This window comes from Osmerus eperlanus, chromosome 8 (assembly GCF_963692335.1).
Source record: "Osmerus eperlanus chromosome 8, fOsmEpe2.1, whole genome shotgun sequence".
Taxonomy (NCBI): domain Eukaryota; kingdom Metazoa; phylum Chordata; class Actinopteri; order Osmeriformes; family Osmeridae; genus Osmerus; species Osmerus eperlanus.
The window spans coordinates 19,075,557-19,100,709 of record NC_085025.1 but is presented as its reverse complement, the minus strand read 5'-3'; the positions used below and the strand labels follow the sequence as shown (position 1 = coordinate 19,100,709).

Here is a 25,153-nt window from a genome sequence, read left to right as displayed (position 1 = left end):
AAGCCTAACCCAGAAGTGACCTATGGACCCGTAAAAGACCAAATAATCTACGATCTTGCCACTTCGGTTTTGTCTGGTGATGTCAATTGGGTGATGTAGGTTTTGTACTGACAGTGTGACAAATGTTGAACTTCAGTAGTTATTTATCAAAATATTGTAGTTATTTAGCCGTTGTTTTCAGTTAATTTCTTTGTCAATTTTACAGTCATTAGTTGAATCCCCTAGATATATTTAGTGTCTCCCTCTTTTCTGATCCCCCCCCTTCACATTCTCACCCTCTCGGTCTCTCACCATCTCTACCATCCCTGTCTCATCTTCGTGTGCCCTTCCTCTCCCTTCCTGTCTCTTTTCTCTTTCTCTCCACCCCTTCCAGGGAACCAAGTGAGCAGCCGACTGATGAGCATGCGCAGTGCCAATGGGCTCCTGATGCTACCTCCAAAAACAGAGCAATATGTGGAGCTGCACAAGGGAGAGGTGGTGGACGTCATGGTCATCGGCCGGCTATGATGTCATCAAAGGGAGACCAAGAGTTGGCTTCTTATAGAGAGGGTCGGAATGGGTGGTTCACGGTGCATGTCCACATATCATTGACTATTCTGTAATATGCAATGGCACAGCTAGTTTTTATTGATTTGGATAAAGTCGAGGTATAGTCAACATCATGATCACAACCTAGATACAAAATAAATTTAAAATAATTTATTTAAAAATATTATAGTATTTCAAACAAAGAAAATATAACTTTTAAAGAAAAAAATCGAATTACAAAAAGAGATTTATTCTGTAATATATTATTATGATTCTTCTTCTTATTATTATGATTCTTCTTCTCCTTATCATTATTAAATTAAGGCTTTGTTCCTTTCATTGCAATTGCTTTGTGTGTTCAATGCTAGACCTTATCTATAGCAGTAGCATTTTAATAGAGAGCTGTAGGTGCCTGCCAGGACAAAAAAAAGATTATACTTTTTCTCAGCTTTAGTGGAAAAAATAATCTGTTTTTTTGAATATGAAGAAAACATTGAGGAAGACTCCAGATTCCCACGGTGCTCAGTTAGAAGTAAGAGGGGGCATATCTAGGCCTCTTCCCCTTTGAGGTGACACTTCTATTTTTCTCTCATTAGTATGCATCATAATGGCTTCACAAAGAGCTTTGCTTGTTGTTTATCTTGTGAGTCTTGTTTATGTGCGCAGTGCCAAAAGCCTGGGCAGGGACGTGGTGGTGCTGGGAGAGGGGGCACACCCCACCCTGCCCAGACCCGGAAGCTTCCTTCTATTCACCTGATCAGGTGTAGCTCCGCCCCAACCTCCCAGGGGGGCGTGGCCGTTAAAACAATATTTTATTTGATCAATTATGAAAAAAGAAAGAAAAGAAACAGCTTCTTTAAGTGCTGACTGCCTTTTTAACCAACTTCACAAAAAATGTACAGAAAAAAATAATAAGAACCATATTGTACAGATATATGTGACCAGCACTCCTAAGTAAATTATTAAGCAATGAGGAGACATTGAACAACGCTGTACTATAACATTTTGTGTAATGATATGAAACTAATGAAAGATACTAAGATAATAAATCCCTTGATCATTATGTAAAAAAATGGTTCTTGTTGGGTTTCCTTTTTTAATAAAATGTATCCAAAGAAAAAAGTGATTTTCTTCTTTGATGTGAAAACGTCTTGTTGGCAGAGGTCTGGTAACATATCTAAGCAGAGGTCATGTCACCAAGCCAAAGGTTTCCCAGGCCAAGTGAGAATAAGAAACCTATAGATCACTTCCAGGACACGTGTTTGACCAAAACAAAAGGTAAGGTACCAAAGATTATGAATCCAACAGACTGTTCCTATGTAATCCCATCGAGTTAGTTGGTATACATTAAATAGATCTAGTCCAGATGGTTAGAAAGATGATCTCTGACACAGCCTGAAATATATAGGTCACAAAGTCATTCTGAGCTCTCAGCCATATCTTAAGATATGAGAAGATGAGAGTCCAGATGAAAGTGGCAGAGGTTCAACCTGCGCCTTCAATGTTTTATTCACATTTGATTCTACAGTGATTACACAATTATGGATATCCATATAGGGCCTATATTGGTTGTAGATATAATATAGCATTTGCGTCTCTTGGTGATAAAGTCATGTTGCTTTCAAGTGCTTTAAGATCAGTTGAAGGCAATTGATTGTTAAAGGGACTGGTAGCTGCCTTATGAATACCTTTGGTCGTTCGTTCTGTTTAGAGCGTGAACAGTGCTAGGCTGACTGTCAACTGAATGGCGCTGTGGAGTTGCCTGGGAGATGGTTCAAACACCAGGCGCAGTTGCAGCACAGTCGTGAAGTGTCCTGACGTCCAAGAGCTAAGTAGTAAGAGCGGTCATGTGAAAAGCAAGAATGAAGTCGGTACGCGAATAAGAAATGTTCGGTGCGGTTGTTACACTGAAGTCGGAGAGGACTATGAGGATTTTTACTATTACAGAAGTCAGTCGCTTGATTGGGATCGGTGAGTTTTGTCTCCAAAGTGTCACCAATTGTAAAGGACTAGATTAGATTATTGAAATTGAGGAGGTACAATAGCCTACGCAGACTGGAATCGCCAAATTGATCAGATAAAACGAATACATGCTTAATTGAAATATAAAAAAGATAGCCTACGTATTCCAGTCATTGACAAAACTATTTATACTGAAGTAAAAACCTCCAGGTTCTGGGGAACTATTCACAAACCAAGTCTTTCTCAAGTACTGAATTAAATGTTTGTAATCAGATGACATCAAAGGGTAGCTGACCATCATCTCAGTGAGTATTGTATTGTAACATGACAGATTTAAAAAATTTCTATATGGCTTTTTTTTCTCATGTGATTCTCTTAAATGTAGTAAACCGATAAACCTGTTGCCTTGCCATGGAGCTGTCTGGAGGACAGTGGCCAGCTCCCAGATTGCCCTCTCTCATGCTGCTGACACAGAGAAGAGCAGGAGATCCCATGCTTAATTAAACCCACAGGAACAGATGGCCATGGTGGCCGCTTTTAGTGTTTGTCGGCCCCACGACTCAGAGCTAAACGGCCAGAAAGGGGAGGGGTGGGAAGGATAGATGGGGGGGAGAGAGAGTAGAGCTGCCAGAACATGATTAGCTGGCATGCTGGGTGAGGGGGTGGGGGGGTAAGCATGGCTGACTCTCTGACAGGACCCTCGGTGGGTGCTTGTCATAGGCTGTGCCAGAGCACTGATAATGACATGTCGTCAGTCTTGATTTTCTGTTGAGCAATTGCATGCGCACATATGACCCATTATTTTTTAGATCCTGGGCAGAAAGAAATACTCAAGTGCTTAACTTGATGCACGTGCAATTCATTTTCTCCACCTTGAATGTATGTGGGTCAAGGTTAAGGTGCTGAAACAGCTATCTGGTTCAAATCCTGTCCATATCATGTCACCCTAAACACTTTGTTCTCACTTATATGTAGTCTTATTTTTTACTTAGTGATTATTGGTTTTCTTTTCATCCAGCCATCTTTTTGTGAGAAACACTGGTCCCTTCAAAACATAGAGTAAAACACAATGAATTTGAATTATGTGAAAGAGTGAACATCTAACAGTGATACTACCAAAGTTGCTAATCCAGATTAATACTGTTTGCGTACTTAAAATAGAATTTAATCCACAGCCAATAGCAGACCAGGTTGCCTAGTGGTTTGAGTCCAGGAGAACTGTATAGCCCTTTCTGTCTACATTGTCATTACAAACAGCACATGGTTGCATAAGAGGTAAATTCGGGCAAAGTATTTGATCAAGCTCTTGTTCTGTGGCCACCTTGGAACAGATTCACACAGACACAGGGGTGGATGTGGTTGAATTTAACAGCTTGTAGGTGAGGAAGGACGGTGGGGGTGCCATGTTAGGAATTAGATTAGCCGTTTGACTGATGAGAGCTGCCCTGGAGGCAGCAAGGAGAAAATGGAGGAAAGATCTTATCAGAGTTTAGTGTGTGAGTGGCCTTAATTGCTACTATAAGGCCTTTTAAATATTTGTGTAAAGCTAAATTGCTCAGTGTACTAGTAAAAGCTGGATAACAGGTAGTCCTTATCAGGTTGCCACCCTTAAGCCTGTCAATGTGTTCCAGGAAAGCTCACCTACTGAAGGGAAGAACTCAAGACAGAATTGTAGTGCCATGGCCCCTGGTGTAAGGAGCGTCAGCCCCAGCCCTTCCTAGCTCTCAACAGCAGCATCCCTGTGAGCAGGGATGATCATGTCCCATATGAACGGCTATGTGACAGAGGAGCCTGAGCCGGTGCTTGGGGAAGGCCTGGAGAGGCCCCACAGGGAGCGTGCGGTGGACTGCCCTGGGGAACTGGGGAGCAGCACCTTGCCATCCCGCTGCGGAGCCCAGATGGAGCGGATCCAGCACTACCAGGAGGAACTGAGGAAGAGGAGGGAGGAGGAGATGAAGGTGAAGCATGAGATTGACCCCAATGCATCGCTGAGGCTGAAGAAGCTGTCTCAGAACCCCAAGGTGGGAATTGACAACCCCACCTTCGAAGGGCCAGAAAAGCCTCAGGCACAGAGCACAAAGAATCCCCCTGGGGATCCAGCTGCCGGTGAGTAGAGTCATGAGGGTGGGGGGGAGTGGATGAGGGGAGAGGGAGAAGGAGGAGGGGAAAGAGAGGACTTTTAACTGGGAAGAATGTGAAACAAAAGAGCCGAGACAATGCCTCGGGAAGGGGGCAAAGCAGAGGTTATTGGCGGAGGAGGGGAAAGCTAAAGAAAGAAACAATTCATGCTCCCACATATTTAGGAAGTTTGTTTAAACGTTGGTAAAGACAAATTATAGGGTAATTCTTTTTTATCCATGTGTTACCGCATCTTTTGGAGCTAAAGCCTTTTTTTCAGGTTTTACTTGCAACTGTCGTACCTGAGGTAGCTTCCTGTTCGATTGTTCAGAGTTGGTTATAAATCACCTAAGTATGGATATTCAGGTGAAAAGAAGCCATTAATTATATCATATCATAATTATATTATGTCTCAAAAGTATTAGCTACCTACTGCAGTGAAGAATGTGTATTATGAGCCTTCTTGTCTGTGCTGTTCCACGCGCATACACAAACCTGTCATCCATCTACACAGACACACATACGCAGAATCTTATCACCGCATCTCCCCCTATGGAGATCATTCTCCAGATTGCATTATCTATCAAGTAAGCTGTTGTAATCAGTTGTTTATTTAACCGTTGTTTATCCATCCATTAATCTCCAAACCTGGTGACATAAACACACCACTGATTGCTGATCTCAATGCTGTTTTATAACAATGGACTGATCCATGTAAGAGTCTGCAATCTCAGTGCGTCTGTCTTTCAGACAAGGAGATGTTTACAGGTAGGGCCCCTTTTAGCCTCTTAGCCTATCTCTCTCACGTGCTCTTTCTCTCATGCTCTTGCTGTTCCTCTCATTGCCCCTCTCTATCCAATATTCCCCTCTCTTCCCTCTTTCCTGACTGCCCCTCGATGCCTCTCCCCCCAGAGCTGGAGGAGCTGGTGGGGGCGTTGCACCGTGTGCAGAGCTGCCTGAGTGATGCCCAGAGCCAGGAGGACGTGGACCTGGTGCTGCAGTTGCTCCGGCAGGATGACTTCCAGAACGCCTTCAGCATCCATGCAGCCGTGGCCCAGCAGATGAGCCACGGCTGCCCGCGCTCGCCACTCACTGCACAGGCACGCAACCTCTGCCAGGAGGTAGGCTAGCATGGCAGGGAGGAGGACAAGAGGGACGGATTAAGTATGCAGGAGAAAAGTACTCAAGGACAGGCATGGGTCCAGCTCAGGATAAACTTGTACAATCCAGAAGATGGTCACAGTAACCAGACATTGGTGTCAAATGTAATTCAAAGCATAGACTATGTATAGTCATAGACTACATAGTCCACACATAGTCCCTGTCGCTTTCACTTCATACTGTTTTTGTTCATAGAGAGAGAAAGAGAGAGAGAAGAGAGGACAGAGAGAGAAAAGCAGACAACGAGTTGTCTCTCTGAGTAGACCCCCCCCCCCACACACACACACACACAGCTCCCGAAACGCTTAACGAAGTGTAATAGTTTGAGCCGCAGTGTCTAAACTAAGTGGCTGTGCTGTGGGCTTCTGGGATTGGCCTTCGGCAAGCTAATCTTCCACCAGCCCCCTTGGAGGTTGGCAGGGTTGGTTGGGGCAGGGTATGGCGGGGCAGCAAGATACAGGAAGGGGGCGGGACCCGATGGGTCCGAAAAAGAATCTCTAGCAGCTTACGACAGCATGGGCCAGGAGGTGGGGGGTAGGGAGAGGCAGGAAGGTGGAAGACAGGCAGAGACAGGAAGGGTGGAGGCAGGGAGAGGCAGGAAGGTGGAACACAGGGAGAGGCAGGAAGGTGGAAGACAGGCAGAGACAGGAAGGGTGGAGGCAGGGAGAGGCAGGAAGGTGGAACACAGGGAGAGGCAGGAAGGTGGAAGACAGGCAGAGGCAGGAAGGGTGGAGGCAGGGAGAGGCAGGAAGGTGGAACACAGGAAGAGGCAGGAAGGTGGAAGACAGGCAGAGGCAGGAAGGGTGGAGGCAGGGAGAGGCAGGAAGGTGGAGGCAGGGAAAGGCAGGAAGGTGGGGGCAGGGAGAGGCAGGAAGGTGGGGGCAGGGAAAGGCAGGAAGGTGGGGGCAGGGAGAGGCAGGAAGGTGGAGGCAGGGAAAGGCAGGAAGGTGGGGCCAGGGAGAGGCAGGAAGGTGGGGGCAGGGAGAGGCAGGAAGGTGGGGGCAGGGAGAGGCAGGAAGGTGGGGGCGGGGAGATGGGACAGGCAGGGGGTGTATGTCACCTTGTTACAGAACATTTTGAGAAGCGTGATGGATGAGCTCAACTAGAACCAATGACAAGTAAATTGGACGTGGTGGGAAAAGGAGGGAGAGAAGAAGGAGGGTCAGAGTGTTAGGAGGAAAAGGGGAGAGATAGACAGAATAGAAGGGAAGGAGAGTAAAAAAAAGAGACTTGCTTTTGTTTTCTTCACAGTTGATTTGATAGCCACAACCTGTTGTGTACCATGTTGAAAGGTAACTTTAACATACTTTAAAAGCCAGATGTCAGAATAGAATACCTCCCCACGTGAATATTTTGTTCTTTTTTTGACACAACAGCCAGTGTGTGTAAAAGTCTGACTGAGAGCAAGAGGCATTCTATGTCTGGAATGTGGAAACCCCACTGAGGTATATTAGAGAGCAGAAAACTCCAGTTAGGGGTGTGTGTGTGTGTGTGTGTGTGTGTGTGTGTGTGTGTGTGTGTGTGTGTGTGTGTGTGTGTGTGTGTGTGTGTGTGTGTGTGTGTGTGTGTGTGTGTGTGTGTGTGTGTGTGCGCTTGCATGGATGAATGCACTCATACTTATGTTTGCACTTATACTAGCACAGTATGTGTGTATCTGTTTTTTTTGTTGTGGCCATTTTCTGTGAAGCACATCTGCATTCAGGCCCATTTCAGACTGATTTATCTTATTGCTTGTTCATTGTAAAGTGACATATATATTTCAGAAAATTCGTCTTCTAAGGTTTATTTTAAGATTTACATTGTACAGTTTAATATGTTTTTATTGTAATAACATCACCTATTGAGTAGTCTATGTGTCTGGTCGGTATTTAGGTTTTGCCATCGTGTCCTTACAAGTACATGTGGAAACTTCAGGGCATGCTAACATGTCGTGGCGAATACTTTGGGAATAGCATTTGTGAGATGTTTGTTGTTTTGTTATACATATATGTGCCACAAACATACATGCTGTTGAGTTTTACAATATATGCATTTCAGAAGTATACCTTACTTCCTGTCTGGTCCCCTACCTCTCTTCCTGTCCTTGCATTACACCCTCTCTTCTTCTACTTCTCCACCTACCTGGTCTCCCCTTCCTCTCTACTCCTTTCTGCTGCCTACTGTACTCGTGTTTCATGTGTTTTGTGCATCCCCCTCTTTCTCATCTCCCTCTTCCTCCCAACCCCTGTCTTCCTGTCCAGGTGCAGAGCATCCTGCAGTCTAGTCATGAGGAGGAGGGCCAGGAGCTCAGGGCCCTGCTCACCACCCCTCACCTCCAGGTAGCTGGCCTGTCCTCAAAAGCCAGCTCTCAGCCACCTGAAACACAAGACCACTCTGAACCCTTCCACAGTCATAACAACTAGCCATAGCTGGCGTGCTATCAGCCAGTTGTAGCAGAAGAGACTGACCCTATTAGTCAACTGTCTGTTTTAGGGGATCAGGCAGCAGTTGGCACAACCCAGCTACTGCATTTTAAGTGCCCATTCCCAGTGCCTTTGAGACAAGAGACATCATACAGGGCACAGAAATAAAGATTCACTTTATGGACTCATGAATTATGTTCTGCATTATAACAGTAGCCATAACTGGCTGAATTATACCAGAATTATGAGAACGATTATTTCCTATTTGATACCTATCAGCCCATATTTCAGTCAAAATTAATTACTCTTGGATGTGACCAGTCTTTATGACTTTGGCCCATGACTCAGGGGTAGTCTAACAGTATTGGCACGAAGTTGTGACAAGTACATTTTCCACCCTGTCATTTACCATTGGAACGCCCCTGGTAAGGGCAGACCAGACTGGCCCCAGGGGTCAATGTCACGTCCCATGTGACGGTTTGAACATTAACCTCCTACGATCAAGTTCACCCTATCATCCATCGGATCCGATTACAGCAGCTGCCAGGGGAAATGTTAGCAAGCCAGTGATTGATGGCAGGCTTAATCTCTGCGGGTTATTTCACGTTCCATGTCCCTGACCCCTGTGACCTCCCCTGTCCTCAGGTAAGCAGCCCTGCAAGCCAGCACTGGGAGGTGGGTAAACAGGTGGGATACGGCTAGAAGCTAGCTCTCCGTCTCAAGGTGTTATTCCTGTAAGGGCCTTGTGCACTTTACATTGTGGGTTCCAAACCCTGCTCATCTTAAATTAAGTTAAGTAAAAGCTCCATCCACTGCAATGTTGGGTTTGAGACTCACACCCCCTGAAGATGCACTGTCAGCGTCTTAGAGTCTGCCTTGTTTGTCGATGTAAATCTGTAAACCAAGCACTTTCCTCCTCTCCTCGTTTCCTGGGGTTGAGTTAGCTAGAGCGCAAGCGCAGGAAGCAGAAGGTGTTTGATGATGATGGTGGCAGATCCTGACTCCTAAATGCAGTGAAGATTAAGACGGATTGTGTGTACGTGAAAACTTAGCCAGCCCTCTGCTCCCTCTGGTTTTCTTCTGCTGAATAGGGAGACTAATTTGGGCAGACGGTTATTAATTGTGGAGTAGGAAGCGCTTGTCACAGTAAATGAAGTGAAGGAGTAATCTGTGTATTATTGCTGGCTTAAAGGTGGAGTTTGCTGACTGGTTGTGTTAAAGAGAAGATATTTAGTGAAAATGAAGTCATTGACACAAAATTGTGACATCTGAGACAGAATTCCTTTTGTTGTTTCATGACTGGGTGTGTTCCCTCACACACACTTTCTTTTATGGATTTACCCAAAATGTACTCTTTTTACAGTATGACTTTAATGTAAACTGACCATTCTGAAAATCACAAACCATCCATACCATCTTACATGCTTTCCCTCTCCAAAACACACACCCAGTGCCCACGCTTTCTTTTCTGTGTGCATTGTACCAGGCTCTGATGCAGGCCCATGATGACGTAGCAGAACAGGAAATAGAGCCAAAGTCTGGGGAGGGTGTGACCCAGTACCTGGGAGAAACTGTCAAACTGGTGCGTCTAGAGAAGGCCCAAGACATGCCCCTGGTAAGCCCCACACTGCTACAATGCTTATAAACTCACAAGTGTTAGATTGGCAACCACTTTCTAATTGCACTAACGTACATGGTAGTTTTTTCTTTAAGGTTTGTAAAAGATTATGTTATTTTGTATAGTTTGATACCTGAAACCCCAATAAAGTTGGGTGGGCAGATTGTTGAAATTTGAGGTTTTTGTCCGAACCCACAACATATTACACCTTCACACAGATGAACCAATGAGACTATAGGGTTGACAAACTCATTTAAGCAGTGGAGAGTTCAGAGGTCAACAGAATGCAGCATGCAGTCTTTCCATCGAGTTCAAAGAGCAGAGAGGGTAGTTTCTTCTTCTTGATGATCTCCAAAGTTGTCTGAACAGTGTGTTATGAGTGGGTCTTTGTGTTAGGTCTTTATCTTGCTTTCTCTTCGACCCTGTTTTGTGGGTACCTACATGACCTCCATTCCATCTGTCTGTGTGTGTGTGTGCATGCCTGCTTGTGTGCTTTTGTGTGTGTGTGTATTTGTGCGTGTTGTGCTTGTGTGTGTGTGTTTGTGTATGCTCAGGGAGCCACGGTACGTAACGACATGGACAGTGTGATAGTGAGCCGTGTGGTCAAGGGAGGGGCTGCCGAGCGTAGCGGGCTCCTCAGCGAAGGAGACGAGATCCTGGAGATCAACGGCGTTCCCGTCCGCGGGAAAAACGTCAACGACGTCCACGATTTACTGGTGAGGAGAGGCCTTCGCTCGGCCTGTGACTCATTCAAACAAACCAGTGGTATCACTGGAAATCTGTTTTATGTTTTTGTGTAGTGTTTACTAATGTTTACTAAATCATATTGAGTAAGTGACAAACATTTAGTATAAGCATGTAGGAAAGTGTTAAGTTTATTGTTAATGATTAATTGTGTATGTGTTTCTCGATTATTAACTTTGACAAATACTGTATGTTTAATGTGTGACACTATGATGCTTGAAATAGGCTTAATGAAAGTATGGAAGGTTTTATAAGAAAGGATTACGTTTATCAAGGTTCACGTTCTGGTGCCATCAATTTCAGTGTAAAACATGTACAGCATATACATTTAAACAGCCATTCCAAAGGATTTGTATGAAATAGCAGTTGTGATTAACCGGCCACGTAATATGTGCATAAAGGTTTAAAAATGCTTTATGATCACACCTCTAACCTCAGGATTATCCAGTCACGTTACTGTAATCCTTGTTTGAGACTTTCTGGGTTGAGTCAGGATGTCTGTGATGTGACCTGCTCCTCTCCTGTCCTCAGACCACCATGCATGGCACTCTAAGCTTCCTGCTCATCCCCAGCTCCCAGAGCAAACCTCCTTCACACAGGCAGACAGTGGTGAGGCTTGTCACACTGTGTGTGTGTGTGTGTGTGTGTGTGTGTGTGTGTGTGTGTGTGTGTGTGTGTGTGTGTGTGTGTGTGTGTGTGTGTGTGCGTGCGTGTGTGCGCTTCACTACATTTGCATGTACAATGTTGCTTTACAATGTAAGACTGAAAGACCTGCACCTTCAGATGCACGTGAGGTCCTTCTTTGACTACGACCCCTCCGATGACCCATACCTGCCATGTCGGGAGCTGGGTCTGTCCTTCCAGAAAGGTGACATCCTCCACGTCATCAGCCAGGACGACCCTAGCTGGTGGCAGGCCTACAGGGACGGGGATGAGGACAACCAGCCCCTGGCTGGACTCATCCCAGGTACCAGTTTGTAAACCGTAAAAACTAGGGGTGGGGATTCAGCCTTCTAGCGATTCAGATTGATTCACAAATTAAAAAAATATATATATATATATTCTTGTACGTTTAACTTTTATTTTTGTATGACAAAAACACTTAACTGCCTATCACATTAAAATAGAAACAAGTAACACTGAACAGCAAACAGGAATCAAATGTAAGCATATATTGAATCGAAATTTGTGTGAATTGTTTTTTGGGAAAAATTTATATGAAAATGTGTAGGATAGGGTTATTATTGGTATTCAATGGTCTTTATAGTCCGTGTGATATGATTCTGCATGTATTCTCTGATCATGTCTGTTAATTTCACCAGAAGAAATGTAACATTAACCAGTTGAAAGGGAACATTTTGGATGAATCTGAGGGAATATGGGAATGTGTTTTGTTAGATGTCTTCTTATTGAGTATGTTTTCTTGCTTACTCCTGTGTCACTGCCAGGCAGGAGCTTCCAACAGCACAGAGAGACCCTGAAGAGAACCACAGTGGACAGAAATCCAGAACACCAAGGTGACCGGATCAATTCTATAGAACCTCACACATACATGTACACATTCAACCACACACATGCAGTGTAGACATATACACAGACAACTGGAACATTAAATCCATATACATACAAGCACTTACTCAACACTTATCAACTTTTGTTGATATTTGTTGATGCTATTTGTATATTTGTCTGAATGCTTTACTCTTCTTGTGCCCTCAAGGAAAGCTTTGGTGCGCAAAGAAAAACAAGAAACAGAGAAAGAAAGGCATGTACACCCCCAACCTGAACGTGGGTAAGGCCACATCTTCCCCTCTCCTCTCTAAAGACTAATTAGGGTGTCGGTGTTTCAGTGTTACTAGCTGGTAGCGATTTGGTGCTGCTTGTGAGATTAGCTGGTCCGCTGCTCTGAGACAAACAGACGAGGGCCAGAAGGCCTCCCGATGGGAGACTAACAGACTCAGGGATGCTGAGCTGTCAGCTTCACACAGCAGTCACCCACAGGTTAGGATTTCCTCTCACGCTCCACCCTTTGTGTTCAGACAACTCCGGCGATGACATCCTGACCTATGAGGAGATGGCGCTCTACCATCAGCCGGCCAATCGCAAGCGGCCCATCGCCCTGATTGGTCCACCCACCAGCGGCCAGGATGAGCTCCGTCGGAGGCTTCTGTCAATCGAACCAGACCGGTTCGCTGGGGCTGTACCACGTAAGACCATTTTCGGGGGGAGGGGAATGAAACGAGTGCGTTAGGGTTAGTAGTTTTAAGACATTATGCATACACAGACCACACCTCTCCGTCTCTGCACAGACACAACCAGAAGTCTGCGAATACATGAGAAAAATGGCAGAGAGTACCACTTTGTCAGCCGGTCTGCGTTTGAGACGGACCAGGCGGCGGGGAAGTTCATTGAGTCTGGAGAGTTTAACAGGAACCTGTATGGGACCAGCACCGATTCAGTCCGTCAGGTCATCAACTCTGGACGGATATGTTTGCTCTGTCTACACACCAGGGTAGGAGAGTTCACCTGTACCTCAGCACAATACTCTGTACACTGTGGTTTTTTGAAAGAAAGGCATTAGAAACAAATAGCACATCTTTATGCATGTTTCTTTCTCTGTCCCTTCCTAAGTCATTGCGGGTACTGCGCTCCACCAACCTCAAACCCTACATTATCTTCATAGCGCCTCCTTCTCAGGAGCGTTTGCGCACCCTGCTGGCCAAAGAAGGCAAAACCCCAAAGGTAAATAAATCCATACCTACTAAATGGATATGAACAAGCATCTTGTGTACAAGGTGAGGATGTGAGCTTGCTTTGTTTGAGAACATTTGTTCGCTGACTCCTTTCCCGACTTGTTCACAAAGGATATACTAGCACTTTTCTTGTCTCTCTAACCCCTTTCCCCATACGCCTCCTCACCTTGGTGTCCGTGCATTTGTGTGTGCGTGTCTTTGTCTTTAGCCGGATGAGCTGAAGGAGGTTATTGAGAAGGCCCGTGAGATGGAGCAGAACTTTGGACACCTGTTTGACGGCACCATCGTCAACGTGGATCCAGACACGGCGTTCTTCGACCTTCGCCGGCTGATTGAGAAGTTGGACACTGAACCCCAATGGGTGCCCTCCTCCTGGCTGTGCTAGGGGTCAGGGGTCACAGAGGTCTCTTCCTGTGTGAGAGGACAGGAGAGGAGGGATGGACAGACTATATTGTCTCAGGTCCCAGACCCATCATGGTCCCTTGAAGAATGTGTTGGGGTGAAAGACCATCTATCAGACATGGAAGGACTTCTTCTTGCCTTCTTGGAAAAGGAGATCTTTACCACATTTGCAGGGATGGACTCAAGTTTCTTATTTATGTTTTTTTTTCTGGTGGATGTGTGGGTGCTGGGTGTGTTTTGAAGGTTTTAACAATGTACTTCACCCTTCCAGAACTATGCAAATGCATTTATGACCAATACTAGCGACCGGTACTAGTATATTTTCATCCTACTCTTAACTAGTTATTTATAAATGTGTAATATTTATGTTTAGAATATTGGGTAAAGGTGTGCACTGTACCATTACATTTAATGTGCTATTGTGTGTAATATGCAAACCAGCCTAATGGACTGGAATAGCACTTCTCAGTTGATAAACCATTTCCAGATAGTAGGTTCTGAACATTCCATTTCCTTCAACTATCAGCCTGATCGTCTATCAGTACAAACTGACATGACCTTGTGCTGGGCAATATACAGTATGATGCGATGTAACTATCTTAGGTTAGAGAAGAGAAGGTCACTGTCTCCTCTATACTGACTTTATGGTTGGCTGGGTACTTCTGTCAGATTCAGTATTATTGTATGTTATCTAAAGAATATTTGGACCTTCAAAATATCAGACCCCAAGACCTTGTGTAGAGATGGTCTAACAATAATATATAATATGTACAGTAGCCTTACTGTAATGTATGACGTACAGTGACTTGTGTGTATCACCTCTCAAAAAAAAAATACTAACAGTTTTAGCATAGTGGAATGGCACTCAATGTTTGACTTCTTCATACGACCATCAATTAAAAAAAGGAACCACTTGTGAATTGTTTTCCCACAATGGTGTGTTAAGAGTTCATGTTTGATTTTTACAGTGCATGGTGATATATGATCAGCATTTGTCTGCCCTGCAACTTGAACTTGGATTCCTTATATTTTCCAAGCCTATTCCAAGTATCCATGCACAGTTACTGATTCTTAACAGTTCCTTGTAACTAATAACATAGGAGTTATATCTGCAGTAGCATTCTGGTGCAAAATGGATGGCATGTGACTGTAGTTATGCAGTTATTTTTACATTAGGTATATATATATACATATATATATAAACTTTTGATATATATATATATACCTGCCATGCAGCACAATGTATATATTTACATTTAGTCATTCAGCAGATGCTCTTATCCAGAGCGACTTACAGTAAGTACAGGGACATTCCCCCGAGGCAAGTAGGGTGGAGGACACAACGTGAAGGACACAACGTCATTTGACACGGCCAGGAGTCGAACCAGCGACCTTCTGATTACTAGCCCGATTCTCTAACCTAATCTATATTATTTATAAGGTATCCTTTTATTATTATCACAAAGGCATTAAGCCAAATGTTTTTATGACTGCAATATTTTCAAAAGTATGTACAGAAAATGAAAATACGTTTTTGATGCATACAGTTTGGACAAAACAAATTAGACCATACAAAAAAGCACAAAGAGACAACTGAGGAATATTCTCATACATTTTATTTGAATGAAGTGCCATTTGGATGGGGTCACACAATATCCTATGTGGCCAATAGACCTGCACACTGGGTGCTACAATATAATCACGATTGGGTGGTCACATCCCAGATTAATCTTGAGAAAAATCCAAAATCCATCTATGTAGTCACTATTATGGGGCTGGTCTCCACAAAACACTTTCAGACTTGAGGGTGGAAAATGACAACCACCCTGCCACGACTGCAAAAAATGACAGCATGCAATGACAATTACGAGATAAAATGTGTCATAACATCTACTGTATGTACTCCGTAAATTAAATGGAATGCACAGTATAGTTCACATCTTTAATGTATTGTTATATGTATATTATTTGCAAGGTCAACATGAGTGAACTGAAGCGTTTGCTGGTAACAGCAAAGTTTAATGTCATGACATCTGACATAGATCAATAAATCTGAACACTTATTTCCAACACTGAAACCATAAAAACATCACTGACAAGTACACACCAAAAATGTAATTGAAACAAATCGAATGCTTCGGTTTTCACAAGAAGACATCAACGTGACCAGAGAGGAACGGAATAAATAGGGTGGTGTGCAGAGCACGGTGACGGGAGATGGAGAAGGGATGGAGGAGGGCTGCAGGGCGCGTCACTCAAACAGCAGATCCTCGTCCGTCTCCTCTGTCAGCATGTTAGCGGGCTCGGCGATGGGGCCCAGGGCCGCCAGGCGGGCGGCAATCTCCTTCTCGGTCCTCTCCCTCAGCTGCTTCTTCTTCTCCTGAATTTTCTTGAGTCTAAGGTGGGATGAGCAACACAGTGATACTCAGCTTAGGGGAAACCAGAAGCAGGGAACGCCATTTTGGACAGAGGCAATATCACTTTTGTTTGTTTGTTAACGAGCGCAGAGGATAATAAAAGGCATGGCTAGTTTTTATTTATCGTTTCAGTTAGTGTTTCCCCTAGGGTTAGGGTTAGTGTTTCCCCTAGGGTTAGGGTTAGTGTTTCCCCTAGGGTTAGGGTTAGTGTTTCCCCTAGGGTTAGGGTTAGTGTTTCCCCTAGGGTTAGGGTTAGTGTTTCCCCTAGGGTTAGGGTTAGTGTTTCCCCTAGGGTTAGGGTTAGTGTTTCCCCTAGGGTTAGGGTTAGTGTTTCCCCTAGGGTTAGGGTTAGGGTTAGTGTTTCCCCTAGGGTTAGGGTTAGGGTTAGTGTTTCCCCTAGGGTTAGGGTTAGTGTTTCCCCTAGGGTTAGGGTTAGTGTTTCCCCTAGGGTTAGGGTTAGTGTTTCCCCTAGGGTTAGGGTTAGTGTTTCCCCTAGGGTTAGGGTTAGTGTTTCCCCTAGGGTTAGGGTTAGGGTTAGTGTTTCCCCTAGGGTTAGGGTTAGGGTTAGTGTTTCCCCTAGGGTTAGGGTTAGGGTTAGTGTTTCCCCTAGGGTTAGGGTTAGGGTTAGTGTTTCCCCTAGGGTTAGGGTTAGGGTTAGTGTTTCCCCTAGGGTTAGGGTTAGGGTTAGTGTTTCCCCTAGGGTTAGGGTTAGTGTTTCCCCTAGGGTTAGGGTTAGTGTTTCCCCTAGGGTTAGGGTTAGTGTTTCCCCTAGGGTTAGGGTTAGGGTTAGTGTTTCCCCTAGGGTTAGGGTTAGGGTTAGTGTTTCCCCTAGGGTTAGGGTTAGGGTTAGTGTTTCCCCTAGGGTTAGGGTTAGGGTTAGTGTTTCCCCTAGGGTTAGGGTTAGGGTTAGTGTTTCCCCTAGGGTTAGTGTCAGTGTTTCCCCTAGGGTTAGGGTTAGTGTTTCCCCTAGGGTTAGTGTCAGTGTTTCCCCTAGGGTTAGGGTTAGTGTTTCCCCTAGGGTTAGTGTCAGTGTTTCCCCTAGGGTTAGGGTTAGTGTTTCCCCTAGGGTTAGTGTCAGTGTTTCCCCTAGGGTTAGGGTTAGTGTTTCCCCTAGGGTTAGTGTCAGTGTTTCCCCTAGGGTTAGGGTTAGTGTTTCCCCTAGGGTTAGTGTCAGTGTTTCCCCTAGGGTTAGGGTTAGTGTTTCCCCTAGGGTTAGTGTCAGTGTTTCCCCTAGGGTTAGGGTTAGTGTTTCCCCTAGGGTTAGTGTCAGTGTTTCCCCTAGGGTTAGGGTTAGTGTTTCCCCTAGGGTTAGTGTCAGTGTTTCCCCTAGGGTTAGGGTTAGTGTTTCCCCTAGGGTTAGTGTCAGTGTTTCCCCTAGGGTTAGGGTTAGTGTTTCCCCTAGGGTTAGTGTCAGTGTTTCCCCTAGGGTTAGGGTTAGTGTTTCCCCTAGGGTTAGTGTCAGTGTTTCCCCTAGGGTTAGGGTTAGTGTTTCCCCTAGGGTTAGTGTCAGTGTTTCCCCTAGGGTTAGGGTTAGTGTTTCCCCTAGGGTTAGTGTCAGTGTTTCCCCTAGGGTTAGGGTTAGTGTTTCCCCTAGGGTTAGTGTCAGTGTTTCCCCTAGGGTTAGGGTTAGTGTTTCCCCTAGGGTTAGTGTCAGTGTTTCCCCTAGGGTTAGGGTTAGTGTTTCCCCTAGGGTTAGGGTTAGGGTTAGTGTTTCCCCTAGGGTTAGGGTTAGTGTTTCCCCTAGGGTTAGGGTTAGTGTTTCCCCTAGGGTTAGGGTTAGGGTTAGTGTTTCCCCTAGGGTTAGGGTTAGTGTTTCCCCTAGGGTTAGGGTTAGTGTTTCCCCTAGGGTTAGGGTTAGGGTTAGTGTTTCCCCTAGGGTTAGGGTTAGGGTTAGTGTTTCCCCCAGGTTTACAGCTTTAGGGGGGGGGGGGGGGGGGGGGGCGAAGACCATGTAGAGACAGAAATGACATGTCGTCTTGTAAATAAGATAAATAACATAAGGCCATTTAGTTTGTTTAATAAAAGAGCAAGCTATAGACCTGTTTTATAGGAAAGGTAACCTTAAATGACTTATTTTGTGATCGGGCGCTATATAAATTAATTTTTAAAAGAAAAGTATTAACTTGACCTTCCAGGAGGGGCGGGGCACCCCCCTAATATAATGGGAGGGGAAACACTGAGTTATATTTATTATAACATAAACAATAAATATATTGTATGTTTTTACAACATTTTAGCGCAGTGGTTTATGAGGTGGAAGTAGCAGGTGGAGAGTTTGGGTAAGTAGGGAACATGGAATGCCTCCTCACCTGTAGAACTCCTCTCGTTCTCTCTCATCCAGCTCTGTGACGATGTAGGTGAGGGTGCGCTCGATCCTGGGAATGATCACTGGAGACGGACAGGACCACTCACTCAGTTTCTTAGCTACAGCAATCACTATTACAACGCTCGATATACCGTGCAACAGGTTCGGTATCATGTAGGTGGCAACATATCCCAACAGGCTGTACTCACCGTGCTCTATGGCATTTACACGACGGTTGGTGATCTTGATGGCCTCGTCCAGAGTGACAAATGATGTCTGTCAATTCGAAACAGGGAAATAATGACCTTTGTGGCCCCCAGCTGCTTCCCAGACTTCATCCCTAAGTTAACGTCAAACATTGTTGGCAGTGCCCCCTACCTGTAAGGATGCCAACTCCACCAGCAGTTCAACAGCTTTGGCATAGTTCCTCTTCAGCCTGGAAACCTGCTCTCCTCCCCGGGCCAAACCAGTCAGCTCGTAACCTGACGAAGGGAGAATGGATAAACCCCAAAGAATACTGTCAGCACAGGCCCACATTCTGACGACTACCGTATTTCTTCGAATAAACGCTGCAGCGTTTATTACACAAGGATCATTTTTGGTGCGGCGTTTATTCAAGGGCGGCGTTTAATTAGTAAGAGAGATTTAGAGAATTGCAGCTGCAGTGCCACCATAGACAAACAAAGAATAGACAGGGAGGTCAAACACAAAGCCTAGTATAAAATTGAAGCCGCGCGTGTCTACATTGTGTAGAAATCTGAAGCAGCATGCCGAAACGTTCTTACACTCCCAGCTTTCAAACAGAAAGCTGTGCAGAAACTACTCACCAGCAGCAACAGCGAACTTGGGGTTAATGAAAGTCGAATTCGCTAGTGGTGAAGTCAGCTACCTCGCTATATTGTAGGCTACATGTAATTGTCGCAATTACATTATTATAATGTATAATTTGTTTTCAACCAATGACATAATTTAGAATTATATAATTGCATTTGGTATTATTAAGTGACTTTATTTGGTAAGAGTAAGCCTGGAGTGCCTTTATTTTGAAGGCCTTTTGGGACGAGTGAGTGAGTGAGAGAGTCGACAAGCTAACAGCAGGCGAAGCACGGACAATTTAATGCTCCGATAAAAGTTTAAGGTTGTTATCGGATGTTAGCGATCTAAGGAAACTTCTATTCCCTTGTGTACAGCATGCAGCCAACGAGGTATGTTGTTTTGTGTCTGTATTTTACTTGTAAATAACTATAGACCTGCGCATGTCATGTTCATATTAAGCTAATGTGGTCTTTATTTTATCGTTATACTGTGGGCTTATTTTTCACGGTGGATTTGGAGAAAAAGCTTCAAACCTGTAGCAAGAAAGCCACTTGTGTCTGCCAGTGCATCGGGGGAATTATAATACACTTGTGATTTACTTGTGTAATAACTACTGTGTTTTAATTCAAACAATTAAATAACTGTTTTCCTGATTTTTTTGGTGCAGCGTTTATTCGAGGGCGGCGTTTAATCGAAGAAATACGGTAGGCTATATTATTAGCGAATTGTTCAGAGAGTAATTAGGATATTCCTTACTGTCTCCTCCTTCCTGGTAATGCTCAAACACAGGTAGAGTGACACCTGAGAGAGAAACACAAAGACACAAAGATTTGAGATTTAGAAGAGAAGCCCAGCATTTCTTCCTGACGATACTGTATTTGACACTCACCGGCCACGTTGTCTTTCTTGGCTCTGACCTTCACCTGGGCCTTGTTTACATTCTGGATGACAGTGGTGCTGTGAGGACACACATCACAAGGTTGAGATCGAGACATCCCAGAGAAAAAGACAAGGAACCACAAAGGTCTGTTCGCTCACCTAAAATCTCCAGCAGCAAACTTAGCCTCAGCCAAAGAAAAGGCAGCCTCCCTCATCACTTCTCCCATCAGAGTCTTGGTCTGGATGGATACAGAGATAGCATGAGTTGCATGAGGCATTAACAGAATATGTCTTTAAGGTAAAAACTTGCAGGTGAAAAGACGGTTCTGACAGACCTCAATAATCTTGCGAAGGATCTGACGGAAGCGCATGGATAAAGCGTCAGCTTTCTTCTTAAGGAGGTTGCGACCAGTCTGTGCCCCTTTCAGACGTGCCTTCATGATGGTCTGAACCCTAGAATAACAAAGAGGACAGCTCACATGTACACAGAGGGAAATAACAATATCACAGGGTATGTTGCCTTATCGCCGTCCTCTACGACGCTGATGAGGCATTTTAGAAATCTCAGTCTGTCGCTGTGTGGAATAGGAAAACATCACATGACATTGTGTAATAGCATTTCCTCTTTTGGATTTTCATGTACACCAAGATCATGCCTGTTAAAGTATTAGTATCTGTTAAGTTCACAGAAAACAACTGACCGTAATGCTAAAAAATTATTACTTTGTTCCATGCAGGTGGCTTGCTGGTCAATCATCTGAATAACTAAATGTGCTGACATCATGATGCAGCTACTGCAATTTGAAGACTATTCACCTGCCGGGGACTGATGACTGTATAACAGAACGGATCATGGCAGGTTTTAACTGTGCCACTGTCAGCAATAAGTAGATAAAAAGGTTAAAAGCCATGTATGCTGGATGTTGCAGTCGAGGTGGTTAGCCTTGGCTAGCTAGCTACTTACATTCTGGAGGGGAATACGTCGATCCTTTCTTTCCCTGACATCTTGTTCTAAAACACAACGCTCTACACTTAAATTCCGTTTCGAAATATGTGCGGCCAATGGATGTTAAAACGGATGACACCTATTCTTAAATGTAAGAACGACGGTAAACAGTCGTTCTTTTACATAGACGATCGTAGGACTAAGCTAGTGACGCGAAATTGCAACGAAGGGAGATCAGCTGGTTCCTAGTCATATGTCTTCATCCACTAACCCTAAAGTTGCCAGGTTCCTTCCAGATTTCTCCCAACGCTTCACGTCAAGATGTCGGGGTCAACCTGGCAACCACAGCAAACGCTATTGCGATTGCGCGTGTCAAAAAGGATCTGATCTCTTCCGGATCGAAAAAATAGCTGTAGCACTTCGATGAATTAGAAGTTCTAGCATTTGGACTCTTTTTATCTACAAATACATGTTAAACCAAGAAAGTTTGGAACATTTCAAATCCATAATATTTCATTGCTTCGTTGTGTAACCATATGATACAGGTAAGATATGTATTTAAACCTAGAATAAAACATCTGTTTGCCGGGGTACTGGACAACAGATTCTAGCTAGTCAGGTAGCATGTGCCGCATGTGTGTGAAGTCAAGCTAACCATTGGGTCAGCTAATCAGCTTCCAACGCTGTGCAAGTTTACGTGGCTGCTAGCTGAATTTACGTTTTACAAATGGGCGAAATTGTGGAGCTAGTTTGGTTCGTGGCTGTATTTTGATGATGAAGTAATGCTAAATCTGATCAATTTAGTATTAGCCTGTGGTAAACATAATTGACATCTCTGGATTTAAAGAGACTGACAGCTTACTCTCAACCCAAACGCTACATCATAGACCTGTTTATCTTACCTCACTGACCCCGTTTCATGTATTGTTAAGTACGAGTTGATATATTTGTATCTAGATAATGACACGTTTTTCCCATCACCTGAATCATTTTCACCCTTGACCCATTGCTTCCTTCTCAGTGATGCCGGGGCTCAGTTGTAGGTTCTATCAGCACCGGTTCCCAGAAGTGGAGGATGTGGTGATGGTCAATGTGCGCTCCATCGCTGAGATGGGCGCCTATGTAAGCCTTTTGGAGTACAACAACATTGAGGGCATGATCCTCCTGAGTGAACTGTCGCGTCGACGCATCCGCTCCATCAACAAGCTCATCCGCATAGGTCGCAATGAGTGTGTGGTGGTCATCCGAGTGGACAAAGAGAAGGGTAAGCTCAGTCAGCCGGACCTTTCAGTCTGTCCGTTTAAAAGATAGTCCCTTGGTAGTTGAATGAGTTGTATACTTTTTCGTGTGTCCTCCCTGCAGGATACATCGATTTATCAAAGAGAAGAGTTTCACCAGAGGAGGCCATCAAGTGTGAGGACAAATTCACCAAATCCAAAACTGTAAGTCACTCTTAGCTGCCCCTCACCATTTTCAGTGGTGGCTCTGTGCCAGAGAAAGCATGCTTCACGACCAGATGTAGACTAACTAAACTGAGTGGTGTTGTGGCAGGTGTACAGCATCCTGAGGCATGTGGCAGAGGTTCTGGAATACAGTAAAGATGAGCAGCTGGAGAGCCTCTTCCAGCGCACTGCCTGGGTCTTTGATGAAAAATACAAGCGGCCCGGATACGGCGCTTACGACGTCTTCAAACAGGCCGTGTCGTGAGTACTCCATCCTTTGTGTCTGTAGTTGGAGACTAAGCGAGGACAACGATATATTTAGTTTGAGGTTCCTCCATGTAGGCTGAGGCATCGCGGCGGCCTGAGTTCGAGTCCGGTCCAGACCATCATCCCCTCTCTCCCCATATTTCCTGTCCTCTCCAAAAATATACACTATCTCTATCATAAATAATAAAGGGAGAAATGGCACCAAAAATATATATCAAAAGAATATATCTATCTGAGGTGTTCTGTGTCGTCTCCGTGTCCTCCCATTCAGGGACCCTGCCATCCTGGACGGCCTCGACCTGACGGAGGAGGAGAGAAACGTACTCATTGACAACATCAACAGGCGACTCACGCCGCAAGCCGTCAAAATCCGAGCAGGTAGCCCACCGCTATACGGGAGAAGGATTTGGGAACATGAATGTCAGGCTCAACTTATTTTAGAGATGGGGGTTGTGGAATATAATGAATGTCCCTTTCAGCTATAAGAATGTTCATCCTCTGCATGTAGATATTGAGGTGGCCTGCTACGGGTATGAGGGCATCGACGCAGTGAAGGAAGCACTGAGGGCAGGTCTGAGCTGCTCTACTGAAGTCATGCCCATCAAGGTATGTGGCACCCACATGCCAGTCCTGTTTACACAGTCCAGAAATACTCCCTCTCTTAAATTCTTTTTGATTAGTCAAAAAAATACGTGCAAACACTTGTATGGCTTGAAATGTCTCATTTGGGAGAAAAGGTCGCAGAATTGGATCAAGTGTCTTTATCGTTCATATGTGTCGGACATGTTGGTGCTCCTTTGCGAGGTTTGCGATGGGCCACACAAAATGAAAATGTGTGCGTTCTTCCTAGATTAACCTGATTGCCCCCCCACGATACGTGATGACCACAACCACTCTGGAGCGTACAGAGGGCCTGTCTGTCCTCAACCAGGCCATGGCTGCCATCAAGGAGAGGATTGAGGAGAAGCGGGGCGTGTTCAACATCCAGATGGAGGTAAAGGAGACAGGGGAGCAGGAAGAGATCTCCGTTGTTGTCATCATATAATGTCAGTGTTTCCCCTAGCTGGTTTACAGGGTTTTTTTGGGGGGTGGGGCGGGGGGGGTGGGGAGACATGGTCGCCCGACCATGTAGAGACAGAAATGACATGCCGTCGTGTAAATAAGATAAATAACATAAGGCCATTTAGTTTGTTTAATAAAAGACCAAGCTATAGACCTGTTTTATAGGAAAGGTAACCTTAAATTACTTATTTTGTGATCTGGCGCTATATAAAAACAAAACAAAATTAACTTGACCTTCCAGGGGGGGCGGGGGGTGCACAGTTAAAATTCAGAGGTCCATTGGCTAACATTTTCTGTGGGGGTTGCTGATTGGCTGGTAGGTGGCATTTAACTCTGTATAACTCGAGACAGCTATCTACTCGGCAGAAATGTGTGAATTGAAAATAACGGTTTTTATGAGAAACGTATCAAGGTCAACCTTCACTCAGTCCAGACACGGACCGAGGTCCGCCAATTATGCACCCATTCTACAGTCAAGGTTTTCCTCCTGGTTTCTCCGAGAGATGAGCTCAGGATCTCTCTGTGTGTGTGTGTGTGTGTGTGTGTGTGTGTGTGTGCGCGCATTTGGTCTTTTTCTTCAGCCTAAGGTGGTGACGGACACTGATGAGACAGAGCTGGCGCGCCAGCTGGAGAGGCTAGAGAGGGAGAACGCCGAGGTGGACGGAGACGATGATGCCGAGGAGATGGAGGCCAAAGCAGAAGATTAGAGCCCCAGAAGAGGCTGGCTGGGAGATGAGAGAGAGGAGAGAGATGGACAGACAGACCTGGCCATAGTAGCCCATTCCCAACAGATGTTAATTTACATCATATTGCAACATTAAACAAAGTGTCCCATGTCAGTTAGAATAGAGCAAACACAGGACGGTTTACTGACTTAATTGAAATTAAACCACTAATGACATTTCATGTTTACCACCATTTTGACCACAAAGAATACAAATTTGGATAAATTATACCCTTTTATGCATAGAAAAGTTAACAAACAGTGGCCTTCACTTTCTTGCTAACGAGCCCTGGTGTCTTCAGTGTCCATGGCGCTTCATCTCTCGATGGTCACAGGAAGTGAGACAGACGCCAAAAGTTCATGTCTGTAATACTGGCTGGCTGTGGGTGGTTGTTTTGTGCTAGTCCTCCTACAGTTGGGGATTTTTACTGGCAGGATGGATTTTGCTTTTGTTTAGCTCATAAGACATTAATAAAGTTCTGGAAGTTTTGATCTCAATGTGTCTTGGCAGTGCAACAATTTAAACATTCATTGTTAGTCGAAAGATTTACTTTATCACTGACTTTCTTCCGGCTGTTTCTCCCCCCAGGTGTAGTTGAGTTGCCAG

The 25,153-nt window shown here is 44.7% G+C and overlaps 4 protein-coding genes across 10 annotated transcripts in view; 3 read left to right on the top strand and 1 right to left on the bottom strand.

Annotated features, from left to right (window-relative positions):
- The window catches only part of gphnb (gephyrin b), an 87,607-nt gene extending 85,963 nt beyond the window's left edge, over positions 1-1,644 (top strand). For all 5 annotated transcript variants that reach the window (XM_062468407.1, XM_062468406.1, XM_062468404.1 and 2 more), the window contains one exon: positions 374-1,644. In XM_062468407.1, coding sequence (XP_062324391.1) covers positions 374-507 — 134 coding nt within the window. In that variant the 3' untranslated portion in view covers positions 508-1,644. The remainder of the gene's footprint in view (positions 1-373) is intronic.
- Positions 1,645-2,266: 622 nt separating this feature from the next.
- Positions 2,267-14,613, top strand: pals1b (protein associated with LIN7 1, MAGUK p55 family member b). 3 transcript variants are annotated; one of them, XM_062468358.1, is made up of 15 exons: positions 2,267-2,477; positions 4,122-4,596; positions 5,521-5,729; positions 8,010-8,087; positions 8,817-8,858; positions 9,658-9,786; positions 10,344-10,505; positions 11,065-11,142; positions 11,317-11,500; positions 11,982-12,050; positions 12,254-12,325; positions 12,573-12,740; positions 12,843-13,045; positions 13,165-13,275; positions 13,495-14,613. In XM_062468358.1, exons 2-15 carry the CDS (start codon positions 4,242-4,244, stop codon positions 13,669-13,671), a joined length of 2,037 nt encoding a protein of 678 aa, XP_062324342.1. In that variant the 5' UTR covers positions 2,267-2,477; positions 4,122-4,241; the 3' UTR covers positions 13,672-14,613. The 3 variants fall into 3 exon arrangements, with proteins under 3 accessions (XP_062324342.1, XP_062324341.1, XP_062324343.1); XM_062468357.1 differs by having other exon boundaries at positions 2,268-2,499; XM_062468359.1 differs by lacking the exon at positions 8,817-8,858 and having other exon boundaries at positions 2,268-2,499.
- A 673-nt stretch (positions 14,614-15,286) lies between these two features.
- On the bottom strand, positions 15,287-21,293 carry atp6v1d (ATPase H+ transporting V1 subunit D). The gene is made up of 9 exons (XM_062468418.1): positions 21,070-21,293; positions 20,441-20,558; positions 20,265-20,344; positions 20,116-20,183; positions 19,983-20,027; positions 18,789-18,892; positions 18,620-18,686; positions 18,415-18,493; positions 15,287-16,084 (listed from the first exon to the last, which is right to left on the bottom strand). Exons 1-9 carry the CDS (start codon positions 21,108-21,110, stop codon positions 15,940-15,942), a joined length of 747 nt encoding a protein of 248 aa, XP_062324402.1. The 5' UTR covers positions 21,111-21,293; the 3' UTR covers positions 15,287-15,939.
- Positions 21,294-21,433: 140 nt separating this feature from the next.
- On the top strand, positions 21,434-25,044 carry eif2s1b (eukaryotic translation initiation factor 2, subunit 1 alpha b). Its single transcript, XM_062468414.1, has 8 exons — positions 21,434-21,596; positions 22,073-22,315; positions 22,414-22,493; positions 22,603-22,754; positions 23,032-23,138; positions 23,269-23,366; positions 23,611-23,754; positions 24,404-25,044. The coding sequence occupies exons 2-8, from the start codon at positions 22,075-22,077 to the stop codon at positions 24,527-24,529; spliced, it is 948 nt and encodes a 315-aa protein (XP_062324398.1). The 5' UTR covers positions 21,434-21,596; positions 22,073-22,074; the 3' UTR covers positions 24,530-25,044.
- The last annotated feature ends 109 nt before the right edge of the window (positions 25,045-25,153 follow it).

Bases quoted from the DNA above. Each gene is read 5' to 3' on its own strand.
- eif2s1b (XM_062468414.1), top strand. From the start codon at position 22,075: ATGCCGGGGCTCAGTTGTAGGTTCTATCAGCACCGGTTCCCAGAAGTG. The intron at 23,367-23,610 runs GTATGTGGCACC...CGTTCTTCCTAG, and splicing joins CTGAAGTCATGCCCATCAAG to ATTAACCTGATTGCCCCCCC. The intron at 23,755-24,403 runs GTAAAGGAGACA...CTTTTTCTTCAG, and splicing joins TGTTCAACATCCAGATGGAG to CCTAAGGTGGTGACGGACAC.
- pals1b (XM_062468358.1), top strand. From the start codon at position 4,242: ATGATCATGTCCCATATGAACGGCTATGTGACAGAGGAGCCTGAGCCG. The intron at 5,730-8,009 runs GTAGGCTAGCAT...CTTCCTGTCCAG, and splicing joins CACGCAACCTCTGCCAGGAG to GTGCAGAGCATCCTGCAGTC. The intron at 12,051-12,253 runs GTGACCGGATCA...TGTGCCCTCAAG, and splicing joins CAGAAATCCAGAACACCAAG to GAAAGCTTTGGTGCGCAAAG.
- atp6v1d (XM_062468418.1), bottom strand. From the start codon at position 21,110: ATGTCAGGGAAAGAAAGGATCGACGTATTCCCCTCCAGAAT. The intron at 20,184-20,264 runs GTGAGCGAACAG...GTGTCCTCACAG, and splicing joins TTTGCTGCTGGAGATTTTAG to CACCACTGTCATCCAGAATG. The intron at 18,687-18,788 runs GTAGGGGGCACT...TCGAATTGACAG, and splicing joins TGGAGTTGGCATCCTTACAG to ACATCATTTGTCACTCTGGA.